General features: G+C 50.8%; 1 protein-coding gene across 4 annotated transcripts in view; it reads right to left on the bottom strand.

The window, feature by feature from the left end:
• WNT11 (Wnt family member 11) overlaps positions 1–22,876 on the bottom strand; it is a 35,797-nt gene extending 12,921 nt beyond the window's left edge. The window contains exons 1-6 of one of the 4 annotated variants that reach the window (XM_090030750.1): positions 22,736–22,872; positions 18,539–18,766; positions 8,225–8,460; positions 7,026–7,139; positions 6,862–6,941; positions 4,655–4,947 (exon numbers count right to left, since the gene is read on the bottom strand). In XM_090030750.1, coding sequence (XP_089886876.1) covers positions 4,655–4,947; positions 6,862–6,941; positions 7,026–7,139; positions 8,225–8,460; positions 18,539–18,621 — 806 coding nt within the window. In that variant the 5' untranslated portion in view covers positions 18,622–18,766; positions 22,736–22,872. Of the gene's footprint in view, positions 1–4,654; positions 4,948–6,861; positions 7,140–8,224; positions 8,461–18,538; positions 18,767–20,936; positions 21,203–22,735 lie in introns of those variants that run through there. The other 3 variants (XM_090030749.1, XM_090030746.1, XM_090030747.1) reach the window with 3 other exon arrangements.
• Between the last annotated feature and the right edge of the window lie 1,056 nt (positions 22,877–23,932).

Here is a 23,932-nt window from a genome sequence, read left to right as displayed (position 1 = left end):
TTATCAACTCCTTTCGGTGTCTCCCCCTCCCGAGACCATTTTTTTCTTATGCAAAAACGTGGCAGTGATAAATAAATTTGCGTACTCTGGCTTAAACGGACTAGCGCCCTGGTCTCTTTCAAGGCAGCCGTTAACAGGCGTGGGTTCAAACCGCGCCGTTCAGATCCTGCTCTGGATTTTGTATGCTTCAAAGCCTCAAATAGTGTTCAGATCCCAAGTTTCGGCATTTATACGCATACGTTTTCATGACGCGCTGGAGATCCGGCACGCCGGCGCACACTCGATTAATTGAGTCTGGTCTGTACGCGAGCTGGCGCGCACTGCGCTGTGTTGCGTCCAGTTGTATAAGTGGCAAAATGCGTGTCAGCGCACGGGAAATGGTGGCGGTGCACTTTTGAGTTAAAACACCTTCAACGTGTTTTAGTGCAAAAGGGTACCGCCGCCATTTTCTCAGCGCTGATGCGCCTATTTCTGCTTATACAACTGCATGCGTCACTTTTATTAAAAGCACCCGGCGCTGCGGCACAAGCACATATACAAGCGCCCTTTGAGTTTAGCCAGTCAGGCCTAAGCCTAATTGTGCGGGTGTAAATTTTGAGCCCTCCCCATTTTGAAATCACTTCTAATTTCAATGCCCAACTGTGTGATAGTCCAGAGGGACTTTAAAAACAATCCCAGGCTTATTCAAAAAGAGGCCCAGTATTTCCTTGAAAGCCTTTTTGACTGCCCCTGGTCCAAATGCCGCGTGAAAGTTTTCACTCAGCTCCGCTACAAAGTAACTCCATTCCCAGATACTCAGAAACGCACAATTCGGGTAAGCAATGGGAGGGATGATTAGACAAATGCTAGACGGCAGAGATAGGAAAGGCTGATTGGTTTCCCATCCACCTGCCAGTGCAAGACCATTTCCTATAGGGTAAAAATGAAGCCCAGTCTATTCAGAGCAACGGAAGTTTGCCAGGAGCCTCCTACTTTATCCCCAAACCCCATTTTACATCGTTTTAATTACCAGGATGTACACACACGTGTGTATGCGCGTGCGTGGGGGGCCGTATCCCATTTTGACACGATCCAAAAGAACGATCCTATTTTCCTTCTAATTCAAACTAATGGCCCAATTCTAAAAAGCAAGCCGTTCCTCAGAAACTGCACCACTTAATACCGGTGGTAGGAAAATTAGATTGTGTAAAAGGGCCTTACGTCATGAACCAGCTTATTCCCCACCTTTCGCTTGATTCCTTTTTGTGTTGCCGTATGAATTTCCCAAACCCCGCCGTCCGTTAGCAGCACTAATTAGCAAATAGCTCTTGGGTTAAGAGCCCGGGAATGAGCTCATAGTCCCGGCTCATGTAACACAACCTAAAATAACAAGATGGGACACACAATGCAGGGAGGCCTGGTTGCTGAGGGACCTGCAGCGTGTCCGTCTCCTCCCTGCGCTTTTAAACGGAGCCAAAGAGCTGCAAAATTATCTGCCAAGCTCTGCTCGTGGTTGGGAAGGGGGTGCAATGTGCTCACGGGCTCTGTGTTACGTAGGGGTGCAGAGGAGAGGCAAAGATAAGGGCGCACGGAGAGCAAGCCCCAGCGTCCAACGCCTCCTGTGCGCCGCTGGCAGCGCTGCCAAGGACAAACACGTTTCTCCGCCGAGTGGCCAAAAAATGAGAGCGAGTGGGTGGGTGCAGGGTGAAAAGAGAAACAGGCTGTGGGACTTCTTTGGAAACTCCTTTTCACTGCATTGGCTTTAGAGCTCCTAAAAAAAAAAAAGGCAGGCTTGAGAGAAACAGCTATGTCTCCTGAATGCGAAAAGGAATAAAATATTAAGAGGCCTTTGGGACTCTACTTATAAAATCAAACCTGTATGGAATATTTCCACGTGAACATTAAATATCTCTGTGTAAGAAGTGTGAACCATATATTTTTTCCCCCCCTCTACATAACAGCACTCTTCTGTGCCTCTCTGCCATGACACCCTACCGCTCTGTTACCTGCCAGGCTAGAACGGGGCCGCTGCATTTAAAAGGTATTACATGTGCTCTCCGAAAGAAAAAAAAATAGTGGTGGGGGTGGAAAAAAAAGCATCCGCCGGAGAGTGAAGAGGCTTGGATTAGCTACTACGAAGCCCGTCGGGGAGCACAGATGGATCAGGAGACGTATTGTGTGGATTTTACACCTATTTCCTTTGCTAATTCAGTACAGAAACCGTGCTGCGAGGGCAAAGCTTGCATTACATGGTACTTTGCAGACTCCTGTTCTGGGATGCTGGACATCTTCCGGACAAGCAGACCACGAACAACTGTGCAAATTAATTTACAGACATAGCACCTGGCTTCTAAGGCTACTAGGCAAGTGGGGAAATCACCGCAGCATTTTATCTCTGCCATCCTCCCCGCTGCTTCTGTCAGCTGTCTCTGGCCCCACATTGTCCGAAAAACATCTCTTTAAGAAACTCCCTTCAAAAATCACCACCTCCAATGTCACCATCTTGAGCCCCTGATGCTCCCACCATCTGTCTCATGTCCAGGGGACCCTTCTCTACCAGCCGCACATCACCACTAGCCCCAGGATGGTGACAGAGCTGGCATCCTTCTCGTGCCCAACCAGGCTGAAAAGCCCAATTTAAAACACCCCCGGACAAAACTTATTGAGAAAATGAAATGCCATACAAGATTCATGCTGGTTCAACCTGAACATCCCATTCAGACACATGTAAAATATCTAGTTTTAATGTGGACACCTTTTTATTTTTTTTAAATGAATGTGCCATAAAATGCAAAGTAAAAAGTCATTCTGAAACCAAAAACCAAAGGCTTTTGTGAAATAAAGTCAACTTTTTCTAGCAATTATTTGCAAACAAAATGTTGTCAAACTGGATACGATTCCTTGAAAAGTTTTGAGTTCATCTAAATGGGGGGTTTTCCCCACCCGAAACCTGTCCCAGACAGCTGGACTGACTACAGATGTTGCCTGACTCTTCTTTGTTTGCTTAGCATGATCCCACCATCAGCCAGAGGAGCAAAAGATGCCTAGCCCTCAGCTTAGGACAAGGTGGTAAGCACCAGTTCCTGACGGCTTCAGGAAAGTAACCCTTCCATAGCTCTCCAGAGCAGTCCAACCAGTCGTGGTCATCGCTTTTAGTCCCAGTTGGCAAAGTGAAAATCTAGTTGCCCCACAACATCAGAGACTCCTGAGCCACCCTACGACGTGTGCCACCCATGCACCATCTCCTTCTAGTCGGCTCGATCAGGCCAGAATCCTTCTGAGAAGTATCTCGGTTCTGGAGAAGGGAGTGCTTTCCACACCCCAGAAGCGAGGTTTCATGGGATCGTAGGGAAGCAGGACTGGAAGGGCCCTCAGGAAGTCATCTAGTCCAGCCCCTGCTCAAGCCAGGATGGTCCATGACTAGCTCATCCCAGCCAAGTGTCCAGCCTGCTCTTGAAAACTGCCCAGGATGGAGACTGCACGTCTCTCTCCAGCCTTTTCCAATGCTCGACCTTGCTCACAGTCAGAAAGCTCCTCCTAATCTCCAGCCTAAATTTCCCCGGCTGCAGGTTGAAGCCGTTGCTCCTATTCCTGCCCCCCAAAGCCACAAAGAAAAGCCCATCTCCATCCTCTCTGTAAGCACCTTTCATGTATTTGAAGACTGATGGTTTGGTAGTATTGGATCAATTATAATAGTGCAGGCCACAAATTAGCCCCACACCCTCCCCAAGGACCACTTTGATCCCCTTCCTCTGCCTGATCTGCTACTCTTGATTTCTGCTCCCTGTCTGATCTCCTGCTCTGCTTTCTGCTTCCTGCCCCACCTGCTGCTGTGCTGCCTGTCCCCTCCCTGCTCTGCCACACGTCACATACGTGACCTATGTGGCCTTTTGCCACAGATGGACCACTTCAAACTATATAATGGGCAGAGATATTAGGTTTGGGGGCACAAAATGCTCTGCCTCAGGTCTGTCCTAATCCCCAGATCTACGTTTCCCCCATCAACACCCCCTATTTCAATATCATATTTATGTACTGAACCAAAGCACATAGCCTCGATCACTAATGGGCCTATATCATTTATTAAAAATCTTTTTGCTACAGCGGAGCTTTGTCCGAGGCAGGGGAGAGTGAATCAAGGCAAGACTAAAGGACTCGATGATCCCAGAGGTATCTTCACTCCTTACAGTCCCTCTAGCATTGCAATGATGGGATCATATAACACAAGGTTGATGCTCACACACTGTGTCCTCTCCTTTCCCCTCATGAGGCTTGTCCCAGACACTTGTCACAAGCCCCAGAGGTGTTTGCCTAAATTAAACCAATGGCAGCGGTCTCCAGCTTCAAGAAGGAGATGACACCTGCAAGTAGGCAGTGTAGGTGCTGCTGTCTTATCCCAGCCTCGTGCATGGAGAGAAGCTGAACCTGAACTGGGAGGTACCCTTGACATCTCTGATCTCGCTGGGGCACTGCACGTTCAGCTCAGTACCTGCCACTGGCTGCTCCTGTGTGTATATTGAAGGGTGGGGGGAGTCACAGGCTGTGTTACGTATGTGTAGTGTGTAACACACTGACCCTCTCCAGTGGGACACGCCACTTCAACTGGGACACGTCCCTGCCACGTGGCAGCGGGAAACCCGAGAGTACAACCACAAGCTGCCCCTTGAGTTGTTACCTGTCTTGTGTCCCGTGAGATCCCACTTTTTCATTCTTCATGCAGAAGTCAGGTGAGCTCTGCAGGTAAATCAGCTCCGTCTCTTTAACCGGCCTGATGTCGATATCCTTTGGCACCAGATACTTGCGAGTTCCCATGGGTCTGTGCACCACTTTGGTGGCCGACAAGTACTTGTTTTTGAGATCCTGAGCAATGTCCCTCAATTCTTGAAGACCCTTCCAGCAGGTCTTGATAGAACAGGACCCAGATACTCCATGGCACTTACATTTCATCTCCAGAGAGGCCTTGAGGACCTGGGAAAAAGAAGCAGAGGGTTACAAAGTGACCTCCTCCTCACTAAGAACTTCCCAGGAGATGATCAAGGAGTCAATGTCTTAAACATAATCCTTAAGAATATAAGGACAGAAGATGTGCCAGACTGGGTCAGACCACTTGTCCCTCTAGCCCAGTTTCCTGTCTCCAACAGTGACAGAAGTGGATACTCGAGGGACAGCACTAAACGAGATAGATTTAGAGTGATCTATCCCCTATCCATTATCCTCCCTGGCATCTACCACTATTGGTGTAGAGATGCCAGAGGAAGCACTCCAGCCACTCAGTTCAGCAGCTGCTAACAGATCTATCAATCGACATGAAATCTGTGCCTCCGACATGCCGCCAGAGCTCAGATTTATCCAGATCCCAGGTGAGCCATAGCAAAGAACTGCTATATTACACATGAAAACATTGACTTTGCTTTTGCTGTTTGCATTATTCCCAGAATACAACAAGAGGGATCTCTGGACCCTGAACAGAGCCGTGCCCCTTGACGCCAGTCAAAAGGGTTAGCCCCAAATTGGATCCAAGACGTTCAGGAGCAAGCATGAAAAGAGATGTGGTGCTGTGGTCAGAGCACAGGAGGTAGGGACTTCCTCTGCGGCCATGGACAAGACTCTCGGCGCTCTGCGTTATGACTCGCACCTGGGGCATTTGGCAAGTGGGCAGGGGAACGGCAGCGAACAGCTACGGAGGTGCCCTACAGGGGCTATTCCAGCCCCGTGCCTGGAGCAGCATACTCAGGCGCCCACGGGAGACAGAGAGGACCACGGCATTATATGGGCTACCCTCCTTCCCACACCCTTCGGCTCCAGGCGAGCGGAGCTGTGCACCATGCAGTGTCTGTGCAGGCCGAGTGACGCGGGCATCCAGCTCCACTCGTGCAGAGGAACGCACTGAAAGGGAACCTCAAAAAAAGCCTCTGCAGCCCCAGAGGGAGGAGGAGATTTCACCCCCTCCTTCCTGCAACTCCGTCTCCTTGCTGGCGGAGGGCTGCTCGTGCAGGCAAAGTGCCAGCATTAATTTGGAAATGAAGTGCATTTGAGAAGCAGAGCCAGACGCCAGGCTCTGTCAGGCACCTCCAGAAGTGCTCCCATGATTGGGGAATCAGCACTACTGACCCCCACAAGCTGCTGCGAGGCAGCTGCTGCTCTGCTCCTTTCACACAACGGGCCCGAGCATTTGTTGTGGGTGCAAAGCACTTGGCTAGTGTTAACTTGTTGCTCCACACAGTGAGGAGCATGGGGAAAGCATGGGGAAACTGAGGTAGGGCAGTGAAATGACCCATACTATATCACACAAGGAGTCAGGGCCAGAGTCGAAATAGGGATTCAGGACCCAGCACCTGATGCTGTGTTCAGGCCTCCGAACCACTAAGAAACGTGTATTTATGTGCCATAGCTTGCAAAGGAAGAGGAAGCAGTCCAGGCAACTGCCAAGACCTTGAGGGTCCTGAAGTCAAGTCCGTACCCTGCCACAGACTTCCTGCGTGGCCTGGGGCAAGTTTCTTAGCCTCCGTTTCCTCTCTGGAACATGGGATCACAGTGTTACCCTTCCTCACGGATATGTTGCCCACACACTGCGGTAACAGAGGCCAGAGGAGTAGCTTAGTCCATGCCAGAAGGGAGACTTGAATCAAGGAGTTCCTGGTGCCCAGCCCAGGCTACATGACCACATCTCTTTCCTGGTTTTATGAACATGAGCGTACACAGGCATTATTCTCCCAGAGGCTGCATTAGCATTTCTGCAATGCTTATGCAGGCCGACAGAGTTCAGAGTGCTCTGGGAAAAAGGCCTGTGTCGGTCACTAGCTGGCAGAGACACTGAACATCACAAAGCCACCAAGCACTACAGATGATGGTACAATGACAATAACTCTCTTGGATGGTTACCTGTCTCCCTACTTCACTGTTGTGCAGATGCATCAGCTTATTGGCTTGTGATCCTGATTTTTTCATCTTCATGGGAGCATCTGAAAATTTGGACCCCATGATAAGACCATAGTTGAGGTTGTCAGCACATCCTCCCCATCGATACCCAGGTCCAGGTGTCTCACCTGGGATGGGACCACAGGAACAGCCAGGGAGGTCCCCCGTGGTGCAGGCCCTGGCAATAGTGTGGCTGATGGCAGCAGCGGAGAGGGCATATACAAATGCTGACTCCCTTGTGCCTGCAAGACAAGAAAATTGCAAGTCAGCCGGCAATGCTAATGTGCTGCACTACCCAGCCCTTGCCCCTGCCCCATTCCCAGCCCCTGCTCCTGCCCTAGAAAGTGGGCCTCTATCACAGACAAAGTGGAGAAGCAAAACAGGATTGTTTTCCCCCCTATAACCAAAGAACGGGGCTGTCATAGGCACTTGGGGCTTCAGTACTATCAGCAAGCAACCCAGGCAGTTGTCTGGGTGGGCGACACTGCAGGCATTTAAGTAGCAGGCAGGTGTGGGATAGGGATGAAGCCAATTCTCAGACGTATCAGCCCTATTTGAGAATGGGGACACGCAGCACAGTTACAGCCAACTCTATTTCACTTGGTCCTGGAACAATTTGCTGCTACGGTTTAATTCACCGCTGTCCTGCTTCTCTGCCAGTGTGCGTCCGTCCCCACCTCTGCACTGTCAACTCCTTGCAGGTGGTCCCCACTGGATAAAGCCACCATGACTTGCATTCCCCTTGGAGCGGCGAGCTCACCAGAGTTAATGTGCGGTGCAGTAATTTGTCCCCGGTTTTACTGTGCAGTAAATGTGTGCTGTAGTGAGGAGGAGACACCCAACCCGCTCTCCCAATCCGAGTCTGCAGCAGGCACTGTGATAGCACTGGCCACGAGGTGGCAGGAGAGTCTGCTTGCATTGCTCAGCGAGGGGCGTGCACACATGACCGCTGCATCAGTGTAACTTTCCCCAGGGTAAGTCTTCCTCCGCACTCTCCAGGGGATAAGGACCCCAAAACGGACTGGCTTCCACCAGCACGATGGTGTCCGCTCCAGTTTTACCGTGGAGTAACATCAAAGTACTCCGGAGTAAATGCATTACGTGTGTGCCCCCTGAGAGTGATACGGCAGCCGAGTACAGTGTCAGGCCCAATTCAGAATGGGACAGAGATGTACAGTCCCTTCCCCATTTGCAGTGAGGTCCCCATGACCTCCTTCATTGCTTAGGGCTCTTGTTCCCACACCTACACGCACACCCCAGCTGCCCCCCTGACCCTTGGCCACCTCTTAATGCCCAGCAAATCCTGGAGGGTAGCTCTGCCTTTTACCTCTCTCTAAATCCAGCAGGTAGTTAGGGGCCAGCTCAATGGAGGAGCAGTTCCAGCGCATGTCAGAAAACGTTTTGCGGCATGTCTTTATCACTTCTCGCGCCGCCTGGATGATGGTTTGCATGAGCTCTAGGTTGCTGCGGCACAGCTGCACTTGGGACATTACCAGGCCTTCCAGCTGTTTGCAATGCTGGGTCTGATTCAGGGCAAGGACCGGGGGAGTCTTGGATAACGCTCTGAGAACAAAAAAAAAAAACACCCACCACCACCAAAGCCATTAGAAAGTGATCCATCAGTCCAGCCTTAGCTTCACTCTGTGATATGCCTCCCATCCACCTGCAGACCGTTTGTCTTGAACGTAACATCCCCTCCCCCTTCCTGTCTATAGCAAACATTTCAATCTATTTAAAGGTTGCCAAAAAGCAGGCTGAGAAAGCATGCCGATTCTTCAGGAAGGCCATCAGCTGGGAGAGGAAGACGACAGGCCTCCCCAAAGACAGAAAAATGACCCATCAGTTGCATGATAATATATAGCTGGATCTCCCAAGGCTGCAGTCTTAAGAAAGCAAGCAATGTAGGCGTTATCAGTTTTCTGCATTCAGAATCCATCTTGCACACCCCTCAAAGGATTACGCGAAATGTCAAGGCATGAATCATGGAGAAAATCCCCTGCTAGGGCTGGAAGAAAAAGCAATTGAGTTTCCAAAAAAACAAACAAACCCACCCTCATGCTCTGTCTTTGAATCCAAGCAAACCACTTCCCCTGTTCTACTGCCATTGCACTGAGATACAGGTAGATCCCGACAAAACCCACGGCAAAAGTCGAATGATAGCACTGGGGAGAGAGTAGCCTGGGCCAAGTCGAGAGTTATTCCAAAACACCAGGGCCTGTTACCGTGAAGCAATGCAAGACCCTACCTTATACCATGGGCATGGGCTCATCTATTTTGGGATTCTTTCCACACCAGCAACTGCTCAACAGCGGTGCAAGCTATTTGTGGGATGCAGCCCCGTAGGCGCGCAGTGCTTTCCCAGGCACCCACAGGCCACTGATTGGAGCCCAGAGCCAAATGTCTCTGGTGTCTTTATGATCCAGCTAGGAAGGCCATAAGTGTTACTGATTCTCATAAAAAATGACTTTATAACTCACAGCATCAGGAGCTGGTGAATGGCCCTGCTCAGATCAGCAAAGGAGCAGCCCAAAATCCTGCTTCCTTCTACCTGCGTTATAGGAGCTGCGTGCTAGCCTCATCCCATACCCAGCCGCGTCTGCTAGGCGAATTGTGCCGATGAACGGACGCATTCATGGGCAGATTTTATTTCCAGCGGCAGCAGCGACGTGCTTCGCTCTCTGCAAAGCAGAACTAGAAAGGGGCCCCAACCCTTTACCTTTTTTGCTCATCCCCACCCTTGGAGCATTCCCATCCACATCTGGATGTCGCACAGCTGGACCTTCTCTCAGCCACCGGCTGAACGCAGTGCTCACACCCCAACAGGGTATGGATTTCAAGGCCAATTCCCCACCCCCTGTCCACGGCTGCATGTGTCTGTCACTCTCCACTCCCTCCCCACCAGCCTGTGTAGCAGAAAAGCGCCATTGCTTGCTAGAGCCGAGCAAATTCTCAATGACAAATGGCCCCGGGCAGATAGAATTGGCACTTCCGGAGTCAGAAAAACGTTTGCAGACGTGGAGGGGGAAAGGGAACCCCTCTGGCTACACATGTGGCCCATGTGATTGTGTCCATTAAGTGCACATGGCCAAGGCACACTGGGAATTAGGCCAGTGAATTCCTAAGAAGTAGAAAGCAGGTGACACATTTGCTCTGGAGTGCAATTCTGCTCTTCCCCCCCCACTTCTGTTCTTCATGCATCCAGGCCCCAAATCATTTGCAGCTAGGCAAAGAAGACTGAAGCAAATTCATCATGATGCACACCAGCCCCTTGCTCTGATGAGCCGCCAAAGTGAGAAAGCCCCACATTTGAGAGGCTTCATGGATTTGGGCCCTAGAGAGTTTTGGCCTTGGAAACCAGCAGGCTTCTTCCCTCAGCTATTGTAATGGAGCACAGGCCAAGAGGAGACTTCTTAAGTTAGAAAGGTCCCAGCCACTAAGGGCATAAGCAGCTCCTGCAATTCCTATGTATAAACAAATGCATGTCCAGGGAGAGCTCTGGGTTCGGGTCTCAGCCCAGCCCAGCAAGGAGAACAGCAGAGAAAGGATGCATGGCCCAGGAATCAGGCAACTAATCTAGAAGCCATGGGCACAAAGCCCTGTTTTCCCGAAAGTATCTTCGGCCAGTCGTTGGCCTGTCTGGGGAACCCTTCCCCAGCTTTGAAACGGGGGTGAAAGATCTCTGTCCTTCCATTTAAGAGTGCGGTGCAGATAGATTGGATTGCTAGGAGCCGAGAGCCTCTGCTAATGAGGGTCAGACATCCTGCATTGGTTGCAGCTTCTGGCTTTCAAAGGCAAGCGCTAAGCAAAGCACGCTGCAGAAACGCCTGCTCGGTCTTTCCCCTGCTCTTCATGACCAAGCTTTCTCCCTCGAGGTCTCCTCTTGTGTATCTGGAGCTATATGACGGTCGCCATCATGGGCTGGGCAGAGGAAGCACTCCCTGCCAGCTCTGTGTCATGCTGAGTGAGATGGGACTCGATTAGTACAGGCTGACACAACTTGGTACTCAGTGGGCACATGTACACGCCGCATTTTTTCAGAGACTCATAGATGTTAGGGTCGGAAAGGACCTCAGTAGCTCATCGAGTCCGACCCCCTGCCCTGGCCTGGAAAGAGCGCTGGGGTCAGACGACCCCAGCTAGGTGCTTGTCCAGTCCTTTTGCCCTTTCATCCCAGCTTGGCAGCTGAGAAGATATTGCATCTCCTCATTGTAGGTGTCTGGACACCTGCTGAGGAGGAGCTGGCCTGTGTAAAACTGAGACAGGGAGAAGTGAAGCCAATGAGAGCTGCTCCATAGATCAGAAAAGCAGGCCTTCAGGAGACAGCCATCTCCTTGTGGCTTAAGTTCAGCGACTAGGCTGGAAATCTGATCCTGAAAATGCATTGGCACCTCTCAGGGACCCACTGAAGAGCTAGTCGGGCAAGTGGCCCATGCCAGCATGAGAATCAGGCCCCAAAGATGGGGGCTGCTAGGGGAACAGCAAATGAATAGACATCGACGGGGCTGCTCAAGTGATATTGCCTCGTTAGTTGGGCTCTGGGTAACGAAGGATTGCCCCGTTACCCCTAGAGAAGCCAGATACAGAGGACTGGAATCATCTGAGGAGCACGTGGGTGGGTGAGGAACAAGGATGCTCAGGCTGGGACTGTTGTGCGATAGGGCTGTGAAAACAGAAGACCATGAAAGAAGACTGCTGAAATATGGGCAGCGCCACAGATGCACTGAGACTATCACAGGGGCAAGGAAGTTTAGTGGTATCTTTGCCTGGACCAATCGTATAGGTGGGAGAACTATTGGACCAGCTTCTAGGCATCACATGCCCTTCCTCAGGTCTAAGTTATCCAACACCTCTCCCAAAGATGCCACTCAACATCCTTGCCCCTCAGACATTTCCTGGACCATCCTGGCCACAGCAAGACTCCAATTCTACAGCATGGGAAATGATCATAGGCAGGGAAGGAGCTGAATGAGCAACTACAGTGACAGCAGGGAATAAGGCAAGGTGTGTGTTAGCGGAGGAAGCTGGGATGTTTCATGGCTCAAGCCAGGAGAAATTGAAGACATTTGGAGAAAGAAAACACTGCAGCCAGGAAGACCCAGGAGGGAAAGGTGGCTGGAAACCATCACAGCTTGGGTCAATGTTAATGGAGCAGGGAGGAGTGTTATTATGAACAGCAATATCAAAGCAAAATGTGCTGCAAAGACTCTTGCATATATCGAGAGCGACTTTTATGGATGAGATCTTCTAGACTCTAGAGCAACTTTGCAGGGGATAAGAAAATGGATTCATGGAAGGAGACCGAAGGCGAAGGATTTACAGTGAAGTCAGAAAAAAGAAAGGGGGGTGCATTCGAAATTTAAGCAGAGGAATTCGGTAATTGGTGGCAATTGCTGTTTCTCATTGAGCCAGCCGTGCTCTGGGGAGCCAATAGTGAATAAAACGCAGGATGCAGAAATGGATCTTCTGAACATCTCTCAGGCCTGAGCTTCGTGCCGGGGCTTACGAGAATTTATAATTGGAAACATCTCCGAGCATCAGGAGGCAAATGAAGAGGGTAATGGAAATGGAAAAGAAAACTCATCTTTATTGGAGTTGCTTTCAAGGAGTGAAATGCAGATTTATAAATCACAGATCAGGAATGCAAGGGACCCATGAGGTCATCTAGTCTGTGCCCCTGACGGTCCAGGCCTGGTCTCTCTTGGCTGTGAATTAGCTTGTGTATAGTCCTCACCTAAGTTTGATTCTTAGTAGCCCCCGTGACAACCCAGCCGCACCTTCCAGAGAGAGGATACACGACAGCAGGGGTATCAAACAGACCGAAAACCATAAACCTAAGCACAAGCAAGGCTGATGCATTCATCATCATGACACTTGTTGACTCTTTCAATTATCTCAGACAGTTAATAAATTCATTTGAAAATATGAATGAGCTGCAGTATTTAATCTACCGGGCGGAATCAGCCTGATCCAGCAAACCCAGGCACCGCCTGCACAAGAAAGGACTGTTCAGATGTGTAAGGGCTGTGAAGGCTCACATCACACATAAGGGTCTAGTTCAAATCTAGACGAACTTCAGAAACGAAAAGAACTGAGTCAGTGTCTGAGAGGGTGAGAGGATCATGAGGGAGGTTGACCCCCACCAGAAACCCCCCGCCTTGACTTGAATGCTTCAGGACTGAGTCCAATGTGTCTAAAGAAAAAAAAAAAAAAGCACCTGAAAACATCACACGATTCCACCCCAGGTCACCCCTGGAAAACGTTTTCCCCTTCCCCACTTGTGTGATACAAGGTGAGAAGCCGTGGCTTGGCCATGGCCAAGACTGTTGACTAAAACCAAACCAAAAGCTTTTGCTCAGGGAAACGCTTTCCAGGGGTGACCTGGAATACAATCCTGTGATGCTTGGACGTGGGGTTTTATTTTTAAAGCATTCAAGTCAAGGGGAGTTTCTGGTGGGGTCAACCTCCCTCATGATCCTCTCAGACACTGATGTATACACACACACACACACACACACACACACAGAGATATACATAAATATGTATTTTGTATATACATATACATATATACACATACATATACATATATACACACACACACGTATTTTATATATATGTATATATACACAGATATACATACATATGTATGTATGTATGTATGTATGTATATCTGTGTGTGTATACATATATGTATTTTATATATAGTATACACACAGATATACATACATGTATTTTATATACATGTATACACACACAGATATACATATGTATTATATATACACATATACATATATACACATATACACACACACACACAGATATACATACATATGTATTTTATATATATATGTATACACATGCACACAGATATATGTATACTTACACATATATGTATGTATGTTTGTCTGTGTATGGAACCAATGGTGTATGTGCATATAAACATATATGTATGTATGTACGTATATGTATATATGTTTGTGTATGGCGCCAATGATGTATGTGTGTATACATACATAGTACACACACCCCTCATTGGCTCCATGCACACACATGCACACTCCCACACACATACACAGATACATGTGTATGTGGGGGGGGGGGGTGCAAGACTTGGAATTCAGGTATAATCCAAAGAACAAACTCTAAGCAAAATGCCATCGGAGGGAGGGAGGCAGCGCTGCGTGCAGCACACGGTCATGGTAAGAGAATAGAGATTTTGCACTGGACAACCTTTAAAAAAAAAAATGTCAGGTAAAGAAACCCAAATGCATAAACTGTGTTCATATAAGGGCCTGATAGGACCACTGTAATCATCTGGTCTGACCTCCTGCCTACCACAGGCCAAAGAACCTCACCCAATAATTTAATCAAGCCCATCATTTGCGTGCGAGTGAGACCCGCTCTTTCAGAACAATATCCAACCTTGACTTCAGGACTGGAAGTGGTGAGGAATTAAACGCCTCTCTTTGTACGTTGTTGCTGTGGTTGAATTAGCACCCAAGCCTTTTCAAACAGAAAAGGGGCGTTTGTGCAGTAATGCTAAAATAAAGGCGGTGGGGGGGATGGGGACCCTTTAAAGTAAGCCGTTAAAAAAAACCCAGCCAGGCTTGCTTTGAGATACAGAGCCAAATTCGCCACTGGCCTGAATGGGCTTGAGTCCGCTCACTGCGGGTCCAAGTTCCCAGTGAAGTCGGTGCCAGCAGTGAGTTGACTCACCTCCTTAGAGACAGGCCAGAGCGCTCACGTAGCTTTGTCAAAGTCGGTTTAGCTGCCAGGGAGCAAAAGGAGAAGAGCACGCTTCAAAGCAGAAGCCCGATCCTTTCCTTTGCAACTCGCCTGCTGGTCCTCCTCTCTCTCGCACACGGTATTCTCCCCCCGATCTCTCCCAGAGTAAAGGGACAACTGGGTCTGTGCACAGGCAGGACAAAGCCGTCTCTCAGAAGAGACATTTTGAGCCATCAATAAATGGAATAAGCCCACCCGTCTGCTGCCAACACATCCTGGAAACCAACGGGGACGGTTTGCAGCTGACTTGGACAGGGGCAGGATTTGATCCCGGGGGTTTTGAAGGAGTCGGAGGGACTCAGCAGGCTGAGACCCGAAGGAGCGAGATGTTAAATATGTCACAAGATCTGAGATACTGGGACACTCCAGTGAGGAGAGCTGGAGGACAGATCTCCCAAAGAGAAAGCGCGGGAGGTTGCAATGCGGACAAACCTGCAGGGACCAGACGGGACCTCCTGGTCCTGGGATTCAGGCCTCGGATGTTGCAACGAGACACAGCCCTGACTCCTGTGTCAGGGTCCATCTTAAAGATAGGTAGGTGTTTTGCCCCATATCCTTATACCACAAAGTGATTACCTGGGCCTGAATCTACTGTCCTTCTCGCTAGCTTTGATTTCTATGGGAGTTTCACCTGCAACTCCCCTCTCCCCCCCCCAAGAGCTACTGTTGGGGTCTACAGATCACAGTGAGGGTGACACGTTATCTCCCGGCACACAATATGAGGCTTAGGCAACACTCAATTCCCACCCAAGAGTAAATGTTACCCTTAGGAAAGGCAAGTGATGTTTTCCTACTCTTTGTCGCAGATCCTGGGCACTTCCACGTGTCTGGGAGCATCCAGGGTGTTACGCCTGTAAAACAGCAGCTCTCATTTTTTCCTCCTAATCACCAAGCAGTAGCTTGATTCCCTGTTTAGCTGTCAAATAATCACTCTCTAGGCAATTCTCACACCCCCTTGCAAAGCACCCCCACAAGCTGTGCAGAACAGGACCTGTTTGCATGCACGGGGTGCCAGGCCACCCTTCGGGTACCATCTGGCAAAACCAGCAGCTGTGATGGGACTGGGATGGTGCCCACAACACCTCTCATTTCTGGGGGGGGGGGATCTCTCTCCAAAGAGCTTACGTGAGATTGCAAATTCAAAACCACAGCCTCTACCCGCGGGTGTGTAACCCCTGCAGGGATGAGGAGCCCCTGCCAGAGGTAAAGCCCCAGTCCTGTAAAGACTCAGGCATGAGGTGGATTTCCGTGCAACGCAGTTTCTCATGTGACAAACTGCTCACAAGATCTGGGCCTCCAGACATCCTGAGCCTGGAGAAAACTGCTCCGCAGAGTCGCGACCAGCAAAAACCCAAGGGCTCGACCCCTTGTCGAATCACCCCACTGCCCCGTCCTGTTCTCCTGCTTGCACCTCGTGCTTTGGGAATGGAAAGAGGAGAGCAAAGTAACAGAGATGTCTTGAACAACGACTGCACTGAAAGGGCACAATTCGCTTTCCCTTCTCTGGTCCCGTCTACCAGCAAAATGCACCACCAACACCCAAATTGCCAAGCCAGCCCCACTGTGCCAGTCTCCACTGCCCACGTCTGGCGCTCGCAGACCAGCTCCTTCCTGCTTTCTCCACCCCCAAGGTGCCTTTCCCCTCCCTGCACATCTGCAAAGGCGCCTCATCCTCCTTCAAAGCCTTCCTCAAAACTCTCCTTTGCCAGGACACCATAAAAAAAACTTTGACAGCCCTTCGGTTCGTGGTGTGCTATGACCCCTGCCGGTTACTGATGTGATGAACATCATCTCATTGTTCCCTGGTGCTCCCCTGTCTGCATCCATCTGTGGCCTCTCGTCTTATACCCAGGCTGCTCCCTGGGGCAGGGAGGATCATTTTGTTCGGCCCTTGTGCAACACTCAGCACAACGGGGTCCTCAGCTGTGACTCGATCGTGTCAGGGCTACAGGAATAGTAATAAGCAGCAGCAATCAATGTAACGTAGGGGTCCACTCTGCAATCGCAATTCAGGCAAAGATCAGACTGGGAATTTTACCCCAGTGAGTTATAGAAACAGTCCCTTCAGCCAAATACCATGTTATCAATAAGGGGGCGGGGTGTAAATCAGGAGTAACTCCACTGAGCTTGCTGGTGTAACTGAGAAACGCTCAGCCCAGAGCTGCAGAGAGGAGGAAAGGGGAAAAAAAGAGAAAGCGCAGAGAAACTAAACTCGAATGGAAAAAATATATAGATCGTTCTTTATCCGATCCTAGCTGGCAGCCTTCCAGGTATGAAAAGTGCCCTCAGACAGTGAGTGCAGCTATCTACCCGGTTTTAAGCAGGTGTGACTGGGGCCCAGCGGTGCATCTGGATGTAGTTCATACTTCAAATGCCACTTTAATCTGCACTTTCATCTGCCACACTCCGTTTCAGATAGGAGGCACGCTTGGTGGGGGGAACAGCCATTCCTTCCCTTGCTCTTGTCAAGTATCAAGTAAAAGTTTAACCACTTCAGGGCTTCAGGCTTTTCTTCCCCCAGCAGAGCTATTTCAAAGCCCTTTTGCCTCCAGTCCTTTCAGCAGGTCTTGCTATAGTAAGTGGATGGATGGTCTTTCCGAGGGCTCATTCTTGGCACTAATTGAAAGGCCATTTCTTAGGCAACCTTTGCAATAGCACCAAAGCAAAGGGTGCAGCCCAGCACTCCCCGGTTCACTGCTTACTGAAGCCTGTGCTTTAAACTGAATCAGGGCCATAGTAAGCAGTGAGCCCGGGTCCATTGAATGAGTTTAAAAATGTCACTTCAATATTAAACATGTATTGCTGCACCCCTGAATTATTACATATTGTTTTTTTTACAATAACCCCCAAAGAGGCTTGGGAATCCACACTGGTGGGTGGTATAAATACACATCGCAAGAGACAGTGAACTCTTCTGGTTAGAGGCTGTCTCAATAGATGAGACAAAGGGACGGGTGACAAGGGGGTTATTCCATCATTGTCCAGGTTGGATGCAGAGATGCAGCGACTCGCTCTCAGTCCCAGAGGGAGGGAAATGCAACCAGATCTTCCCCGTGCAAATCCAGTGCCCAACCACGAGATTCCCCACCTCAAAGAGCTCGCTTTCCAAACACATTTTGCTGCCTGACAACAATCACACTGTGCTTTATTTTTGCCAGGGCTTCTACAAAAAAAAAAGTGGGGGGGAGATCATTTGGGACTAACCCACAAGATTTACTCTCAGCCACATGAAAACAAAAGCTCCTTCCCAACCCCAGAAAAGGATGAAACCAGCTGGGTGATCTAGAGGCCTGCTTGTTTGTTTTGCAATAATCAACTAATTGCTTGCTTGCTTAGGCAGCAGAATAGGGCAGTGATCTTAGGCTGTGTGTTTGCAAACTGTGCGGGGCTGCTACAATGGGAGAAACCCAATCCTGACTTTACAGCGGGGCTCTCCCCTCCAAAACCGAAGGGGCAAAGGGCTCACAAAAAAGCATGCTCTCTGTCAAGCATCCCCTGTGGTTGAAGATTGGCAGCGTTATCTTAACCTAGGGCTTCACAAATCTGTGTCCTTTCCCCCAGCATGGAAGAAGCAGGTAGTAAAAGCTGGATTACATGGCTAGAGTTTGGGACCAGCTCTTCCTTCAGTGTAAACCAAGGACCCAAAGAAGGTGCCTTTTGGAAAGGAAGTGTGTACGCATTGTTAAACCGACCCCGTGAATCAGTGGGAGCTTGGGTAGCCGAAGGAATGCAGGATCGGTCTTTTAAAGCCATTGCGACTCGGCCAGTCATTAGCGCGGCGCTTGAAACTATAGGCCACTGTCGCGCGGCAGCAAGAATGTGTCAGTGCAAACAGAGGAAGAGAAAGAGCAATACTTACAGCCATTTTATTCCATGGCAAATCCCCGGCTGCAAAATGAGAGACAGAAAAGCTGCTAGCAAAAAACGTCGGCTCGGCTTCATCTTTCCAGAGTCACCTCGTCCAGGAGGAAATCAACTCTTAAAAAAATTTTTAAAAAAATAAAAAAAAAAAAGATCTTCCCAATCTTTCCCCAAAGCCGGTTTCCTTGCGTTTCAGACGGCGCTCCTTTTCTGGGGGCACAAGAGCCTAAAGTCAGGGAGAAAGAACAAGGTAACGTTTGCGCCCGAGCCGCGCGAATCCTCCGATCCGCTGTCCGGATTGCCCAAGGAGTGGTTTATGAATCATAAAAAAAGTTCAAACCCCCCCTCCCCAACTCTTGATACAACCTTTATAGTCAACAGACAGACAAACCGTATGGCTTGAATTAGGGTTTGAGTTATGGTCTGATTGTGTGTTTCCATTTAACCCTGCATATGGCAGGACTTCATTCCCCGTTGCAATTCTACCCCCCCCACAAGTTTGGTATATCTGCTTGGGAAGAGGGGGGAAAAAGGCAAATCTTAGATCCTTCTTTGGTTTTGTAGAGGCCAAGATCTTCCACTAACCCTCTTCCTTTTCGTTTAAAGATTAAAACAAACCCACCCCACTTCCAGAGAAGACGAATGACACGCACGTGTATGGGCTAACGGAGGTGCCCTTGCCCTGCAGATGCGGCTGCCTGGCTCATCTGTTACAACAAGTGAGTTTTGTTCCTTCCCTTCTGCTTTCGTTCTCACCCCATTAACTTTGCTTCTTGCTCCTCTCCAAATACACCAACACCTGGAGCTCAAGGAAGAGGCCGTAATGCCGAGGAAACACACCGTCAAAACGCCCGCCCCAGGGGAGCCGCCAGCAGGAGACAAAAGATCTCAATAATCCTCCTTTAAGGGGGGTTTTCAGCACCCAAGGGACAGGACTCCTGAAGTCTCACCAATGTTCCCCTAACCTCACAGAAGAGCTAGCCCTGCCCGCTGCGTCCGTCCAAGAAAATGAATGGGAACCTCTTCGCTCACTCTTAAGACATCCCCAAGGGCCTTTTCCTTCCTTGTTCATTTCCAGCGACCCGCAGCCGTGCCACATGATACGGCCAGATTCTGCCCCTGGTTAAAACCGACGGCCGAGATTTCAAGAGGCACCTAGCAAGTCTGCGGCTAAAGCCAGCTTAAACTGAAAATGCCTAGAAGGGCCCCTATATTCTGCAATTGCCGCGTCTCAGTCAAAAACCCAGCCTGGATTTAAGGGGTCTCAAATACGAGACCCCAAAACGGAAGCACCCGCCGTCCCCAGGCACTCCTGAAAACTCGGCTGATGCCTTGCACTTGACTAACAGGAAAGCTCTGGCTCTTAAGGGGTCGAATAGGTGCCCATGCTTGAAACCCTCCTCCAGGCTTCACTATTTTTAATGCCCTGTGGGAGCTGTTTGATGGACGCGTTTCCCCCAGCATGCTTTCTGCAATCTGCCGGGCACTTCACTTCTGCAGGCACTGGCTGCGCAGGGCAAGGGAGCAGGGTCGCTGCTCTTTTACCCCCACGAAATCCCGGCTGCCCTGAAGCCAGAGACAAAAAAAGCCTCTCACCATTTCACCCAATTTTTCACTGTCCCTCTTATTTTGCCTTGCTGCATCTTGCAGCGAGGCATCCCAGCCCCACCGCTTTGCATCCGCGCATGGAGATATTTCTGTGCTTTTTATCTTTTTTTTAAAAAAAAACAAGGGCACACTTGAAACCTTCACCCTTTAATGCTGTCCATGCACTCTCTTAGCAGGGGGGCTATTTTAGACCCCTTATCTATCTCCCATGACGGCACTTAACAACACAGACTTCAGAGTCAACTTTCCTTACAGACCGGAGACATGTTCACAGCTAAAACTCTCCCCACTTCTTGTTCCCCGGGCTGCAAATTTTACAGCTCTTCAGAAGGGGGAAATCTAGGGCTGTTTTAAAAAGTTTCCTTTCAGCGGGACAAGGGCTGGTTGGGAGTGGAGTTGGGGACACCTCCATGATCATGATCCTTTCCACAGACTCGCTCCAAAAGAGCTTATACTTACAAATCACCCCCCTAAATTCATAAGGGAGGGAGGGAGTCACGCAAGCAGACGTGCCGCTTGCCCGGGTGAAGGGCTCTGGGGTCACAGTTCAAGCCAGCAGCAAGTGCCTGGTTGTCCCTTATAGACCAGATCCAGTTGATCCTACAAGTCCTGTGTTGTTTAAGAGCAGATTTCTGTAGGCAATGTGCTCCACAAATCCCTCTCCACAGGAGGAAAAAAAAACCCCCAACCTGGGACCTGATCCTAAACAGGCTTTAGAGGAAAAACCCAGTCTCTTCCTTGGCTAACCCTCCCGTCACAGCTTCCCAGAAGGAGGAAAAGAAAAGCACCTTATTCATCGCTGTCCTATAGATCGCTCCATTAACTCCAGCCAGAGACTTGAGGGAGATCCCCGCGGTGAGAGGGGTAATGGCTTATGCAGCCCACACACCCACTGCCGCGCGCCCCGAGACGGCGAGGAGCTCGCAGCAAGGCTGGAGAGCCCTGCAGCCAGGGGCAGGGGGCTGGGCTGCCTCCCTCCCTCCCGGTGCATTTCCAGTCACTGCCCCATTCAAACGGGGGGAGTCAAGCACGGCCCCTCCCCTGCACCCCGGCTTTTGCATCCTTACATTTCTCCGGGGCTCTCACTCCCACATCCGCAGACTCTGGATCTCTCTCTCATCCCTCTGGCAGGCTCCCTGCCTTGCAGTGCTCCCCCACCCCACCCCATCCCTGCCTTGCAGTGCCCCCCGACCCCATCCCTGCCTTGCAGTGCCCCCCCCCGACCCCATCCACCAGGAGCCCAGGTGGACTGGCATCACTGTCAGCTGTGCCCAGCTAGCACTTGCAGGGGTTTCTGCAGCACTGAGGCTGCTCCTGGAGACTTTTCTTCAGCCCTTGAAGAAGAGCAAATGAGGCTCGTCGGGTCGCGGTGATCTCTTTTATTAAACCAACTGAGTCGGAACAAAGTTCTTTGCATCTTCGGGCACAACAGAGATCACATCCACCCCCCAAACCCTGCCTGCCTACATCCTCAAACCAACACCCCCCAAAACCCTGCAACAAGGCACAGGGGAGCAGCAGCTTTGCAGTCATCCGCCCCCAAACCTGCCTGCCTATATCCCTAAACCAACACCCCCCAAAACCCTGCAACAAGGGCAGGGGGAAAACAGCAACTTCGCAATCATCCACCCCCAAATCTTGCCTGCTTACATCCTCAAACCAACACCCCCAAACCCCTGCAACAAGGGGGGGGAGCAGCAACTTTGCAATCATCCCCCCCCAAACTTGCCTGCCTATATCCCTAAACCAACACCCCCCCCAAAACCCTGCAACAAGGTGGGCACGGGGGAGCAGCAACTTTTGCAATCATCCCCCCCCCCAAACTTGCCTGCTTATATCCCTAAACCAACACCCCCCAAACCCCTGCAACAAGGGGGGGGGAGCAGCAACTTTGCAATCATCCCCCCCAAACTTGCCTGCCTATATCCCTAAACCAACACCCCCAAACCCCTGCAACAAGGGGGGGAGCAGCAACTTTTGCAATCATCCCCCCCCAAACTTGCCTGCCTATATCCCTAAACCAACACCCCCCAAAACCCTGCAACAAGGTGGGCGCGGGGGAGCAGCAACTTTTGCAATCATCCCCCCCCCCAAACTTGCCTGCTTATATCCCTAAACCAACACCCCCCAAACCCCTGCAACAAGGGGGGGAGCAGCAACTTTGCAATCATCCCCCCCAAACTTGCCTGCCTATATCCCTAAACCAACACCCCCCAAACCCCTGCAACAAGGGGGGGGGAGCAGCAACTTTGCAATCATCCCCCCCCCAAACTTGCCTGCTTATATCCCTAAACCAACACCCCCAAACCCCTGCAACAAGGGCAACAAGGGGGGGGGGAAGCAGCAACTTTGCAATCATCCCCCCCAAACCCTGCCTATACCCTCCAACCAAGACAGCCAAACCCCTGCCGGTTTTTTTGCAGCAACTTTTGCAAAAAAAGCCCCGTGCCTGCCTCCATCTCCGGGGGGGGCAGCGCCCCGCCAGCCGCTCCCGCGCGGGAAGCCTCGGGCGGCTTCAGCTACCGCGGGGGGGGGGGGGAGCAACCTTGCCACCAGTGCCAAGACCCCCCGGCCCCCGGCCCGGTACCTGCGTGCGCGGCCGCGGCAGGTCGCGGAGCTGCTCGCCCGCCTGCGCCGGCGCCGCAGCGGCCGCGCTTATATGCGGTGCGGGCGCTTGGATGCGCGCGGTGATGTCAGCGGCATTAGCGTAACAAAGCGCCCCCCCCGCGCCCCCTCCCCCTGCCCCTCCCGCCCCGGCCGGCACAGAGCCAGCCCGGGGGTACTGCCCCCCCCCCGGCAAGGCGGCTGGGACCCCCACGCTTGCAGAGCCCGCCCCGCCCCCTGCGCACCCCTCTGGGCAGGGACCGGCTGCGGGGGGGGGGGGGGGGGAGCGGAGCAGGAGCACTCTGCGCCTCGTTTCGGCCGCGGCGTTTCCACGAGCTCGGCTTTTCCCCGCCCTGGTGCGGTTTAAGGCAGGAAAAAAGCCTGGGCGCAATCGCCGACGTGTGGCTGCCGCCACCGAAAGCGCCGAGCGGGCTGTCGCTTCAGTTGTCACGTCTAGATGCTCTTGCAAAGCTTCGAAGTCCATTTCCCCGCGGGAAGATTGGGCGTGCGGGGCTTTTCACTTCTGCTGGGTGTGTTTTTTTGTGCTTATTTTATCTTCCGTTGGCGGTCCTCTGTTTGTTTGAACGCCGCCCAGACGGAGAAAACACGGTCTAACAGACCCACGCGTCTATTTATTTTAATGCCACATAGACAGAGCAAACGCCCGTGATATCCTGTTCATTAGTCCTTTGTGCCTTCCCCGCATCTTGTCTTTGAGGATCTCCTTGTCCGAGGGCGCCCAGCGACAAGCCTATGCTATACTTGCATGATATTATTCAAATGACAAGTTAATGATTAGCAAAAAGAAGCCGTTCGTATTGTCACCGGAAACCTTACACGTTACCATTGCCAAGGGTGGCTATTACGGGGACTTGCTGTGCTCCATGGGCGGCTGCCCAAATAAAGCGCAACAATATTGTTCGTTGGGTTGCTCCGGACAAGTCTGTCAAACCGGCTTTCCTGCTCTTCTGCTAACGTTACGAATCTAAAATTTGACAGTTGCAAGGCGAAAGTCAAGTATATCCCTGTTTTATTGAAAGGCACCGTCAGCCTTTGGTTTCCACGAGGCTCAGTTTATGTGATCTGCCTTTAATCAATGGGGAGTGCCTTTCTGACTTCTCATTTCTTCCTTTCATGCCAGTCTCAGTGGTTAGGGATTTAGGATGATTGCATGCCTCAA

This window comes from Crocodylus siamensis, chromosome 1 (assembly GCF_052110815.1).
Source record: "Crocodylus siamensis isolate JL-2025a chromosome 1, ASM5211081v1, whole genome shotgun sequence".
NCBI classification, from domain to species: domain Eukaryota; kingdom Metazoa; phylum Chordata; order Crocodylia; family Crocodylidae; genus Crocodylus; species Crocodylus siamensis.
This window is presented reverse-complemented; position numbering and strand designations above follow the sequence as displayed.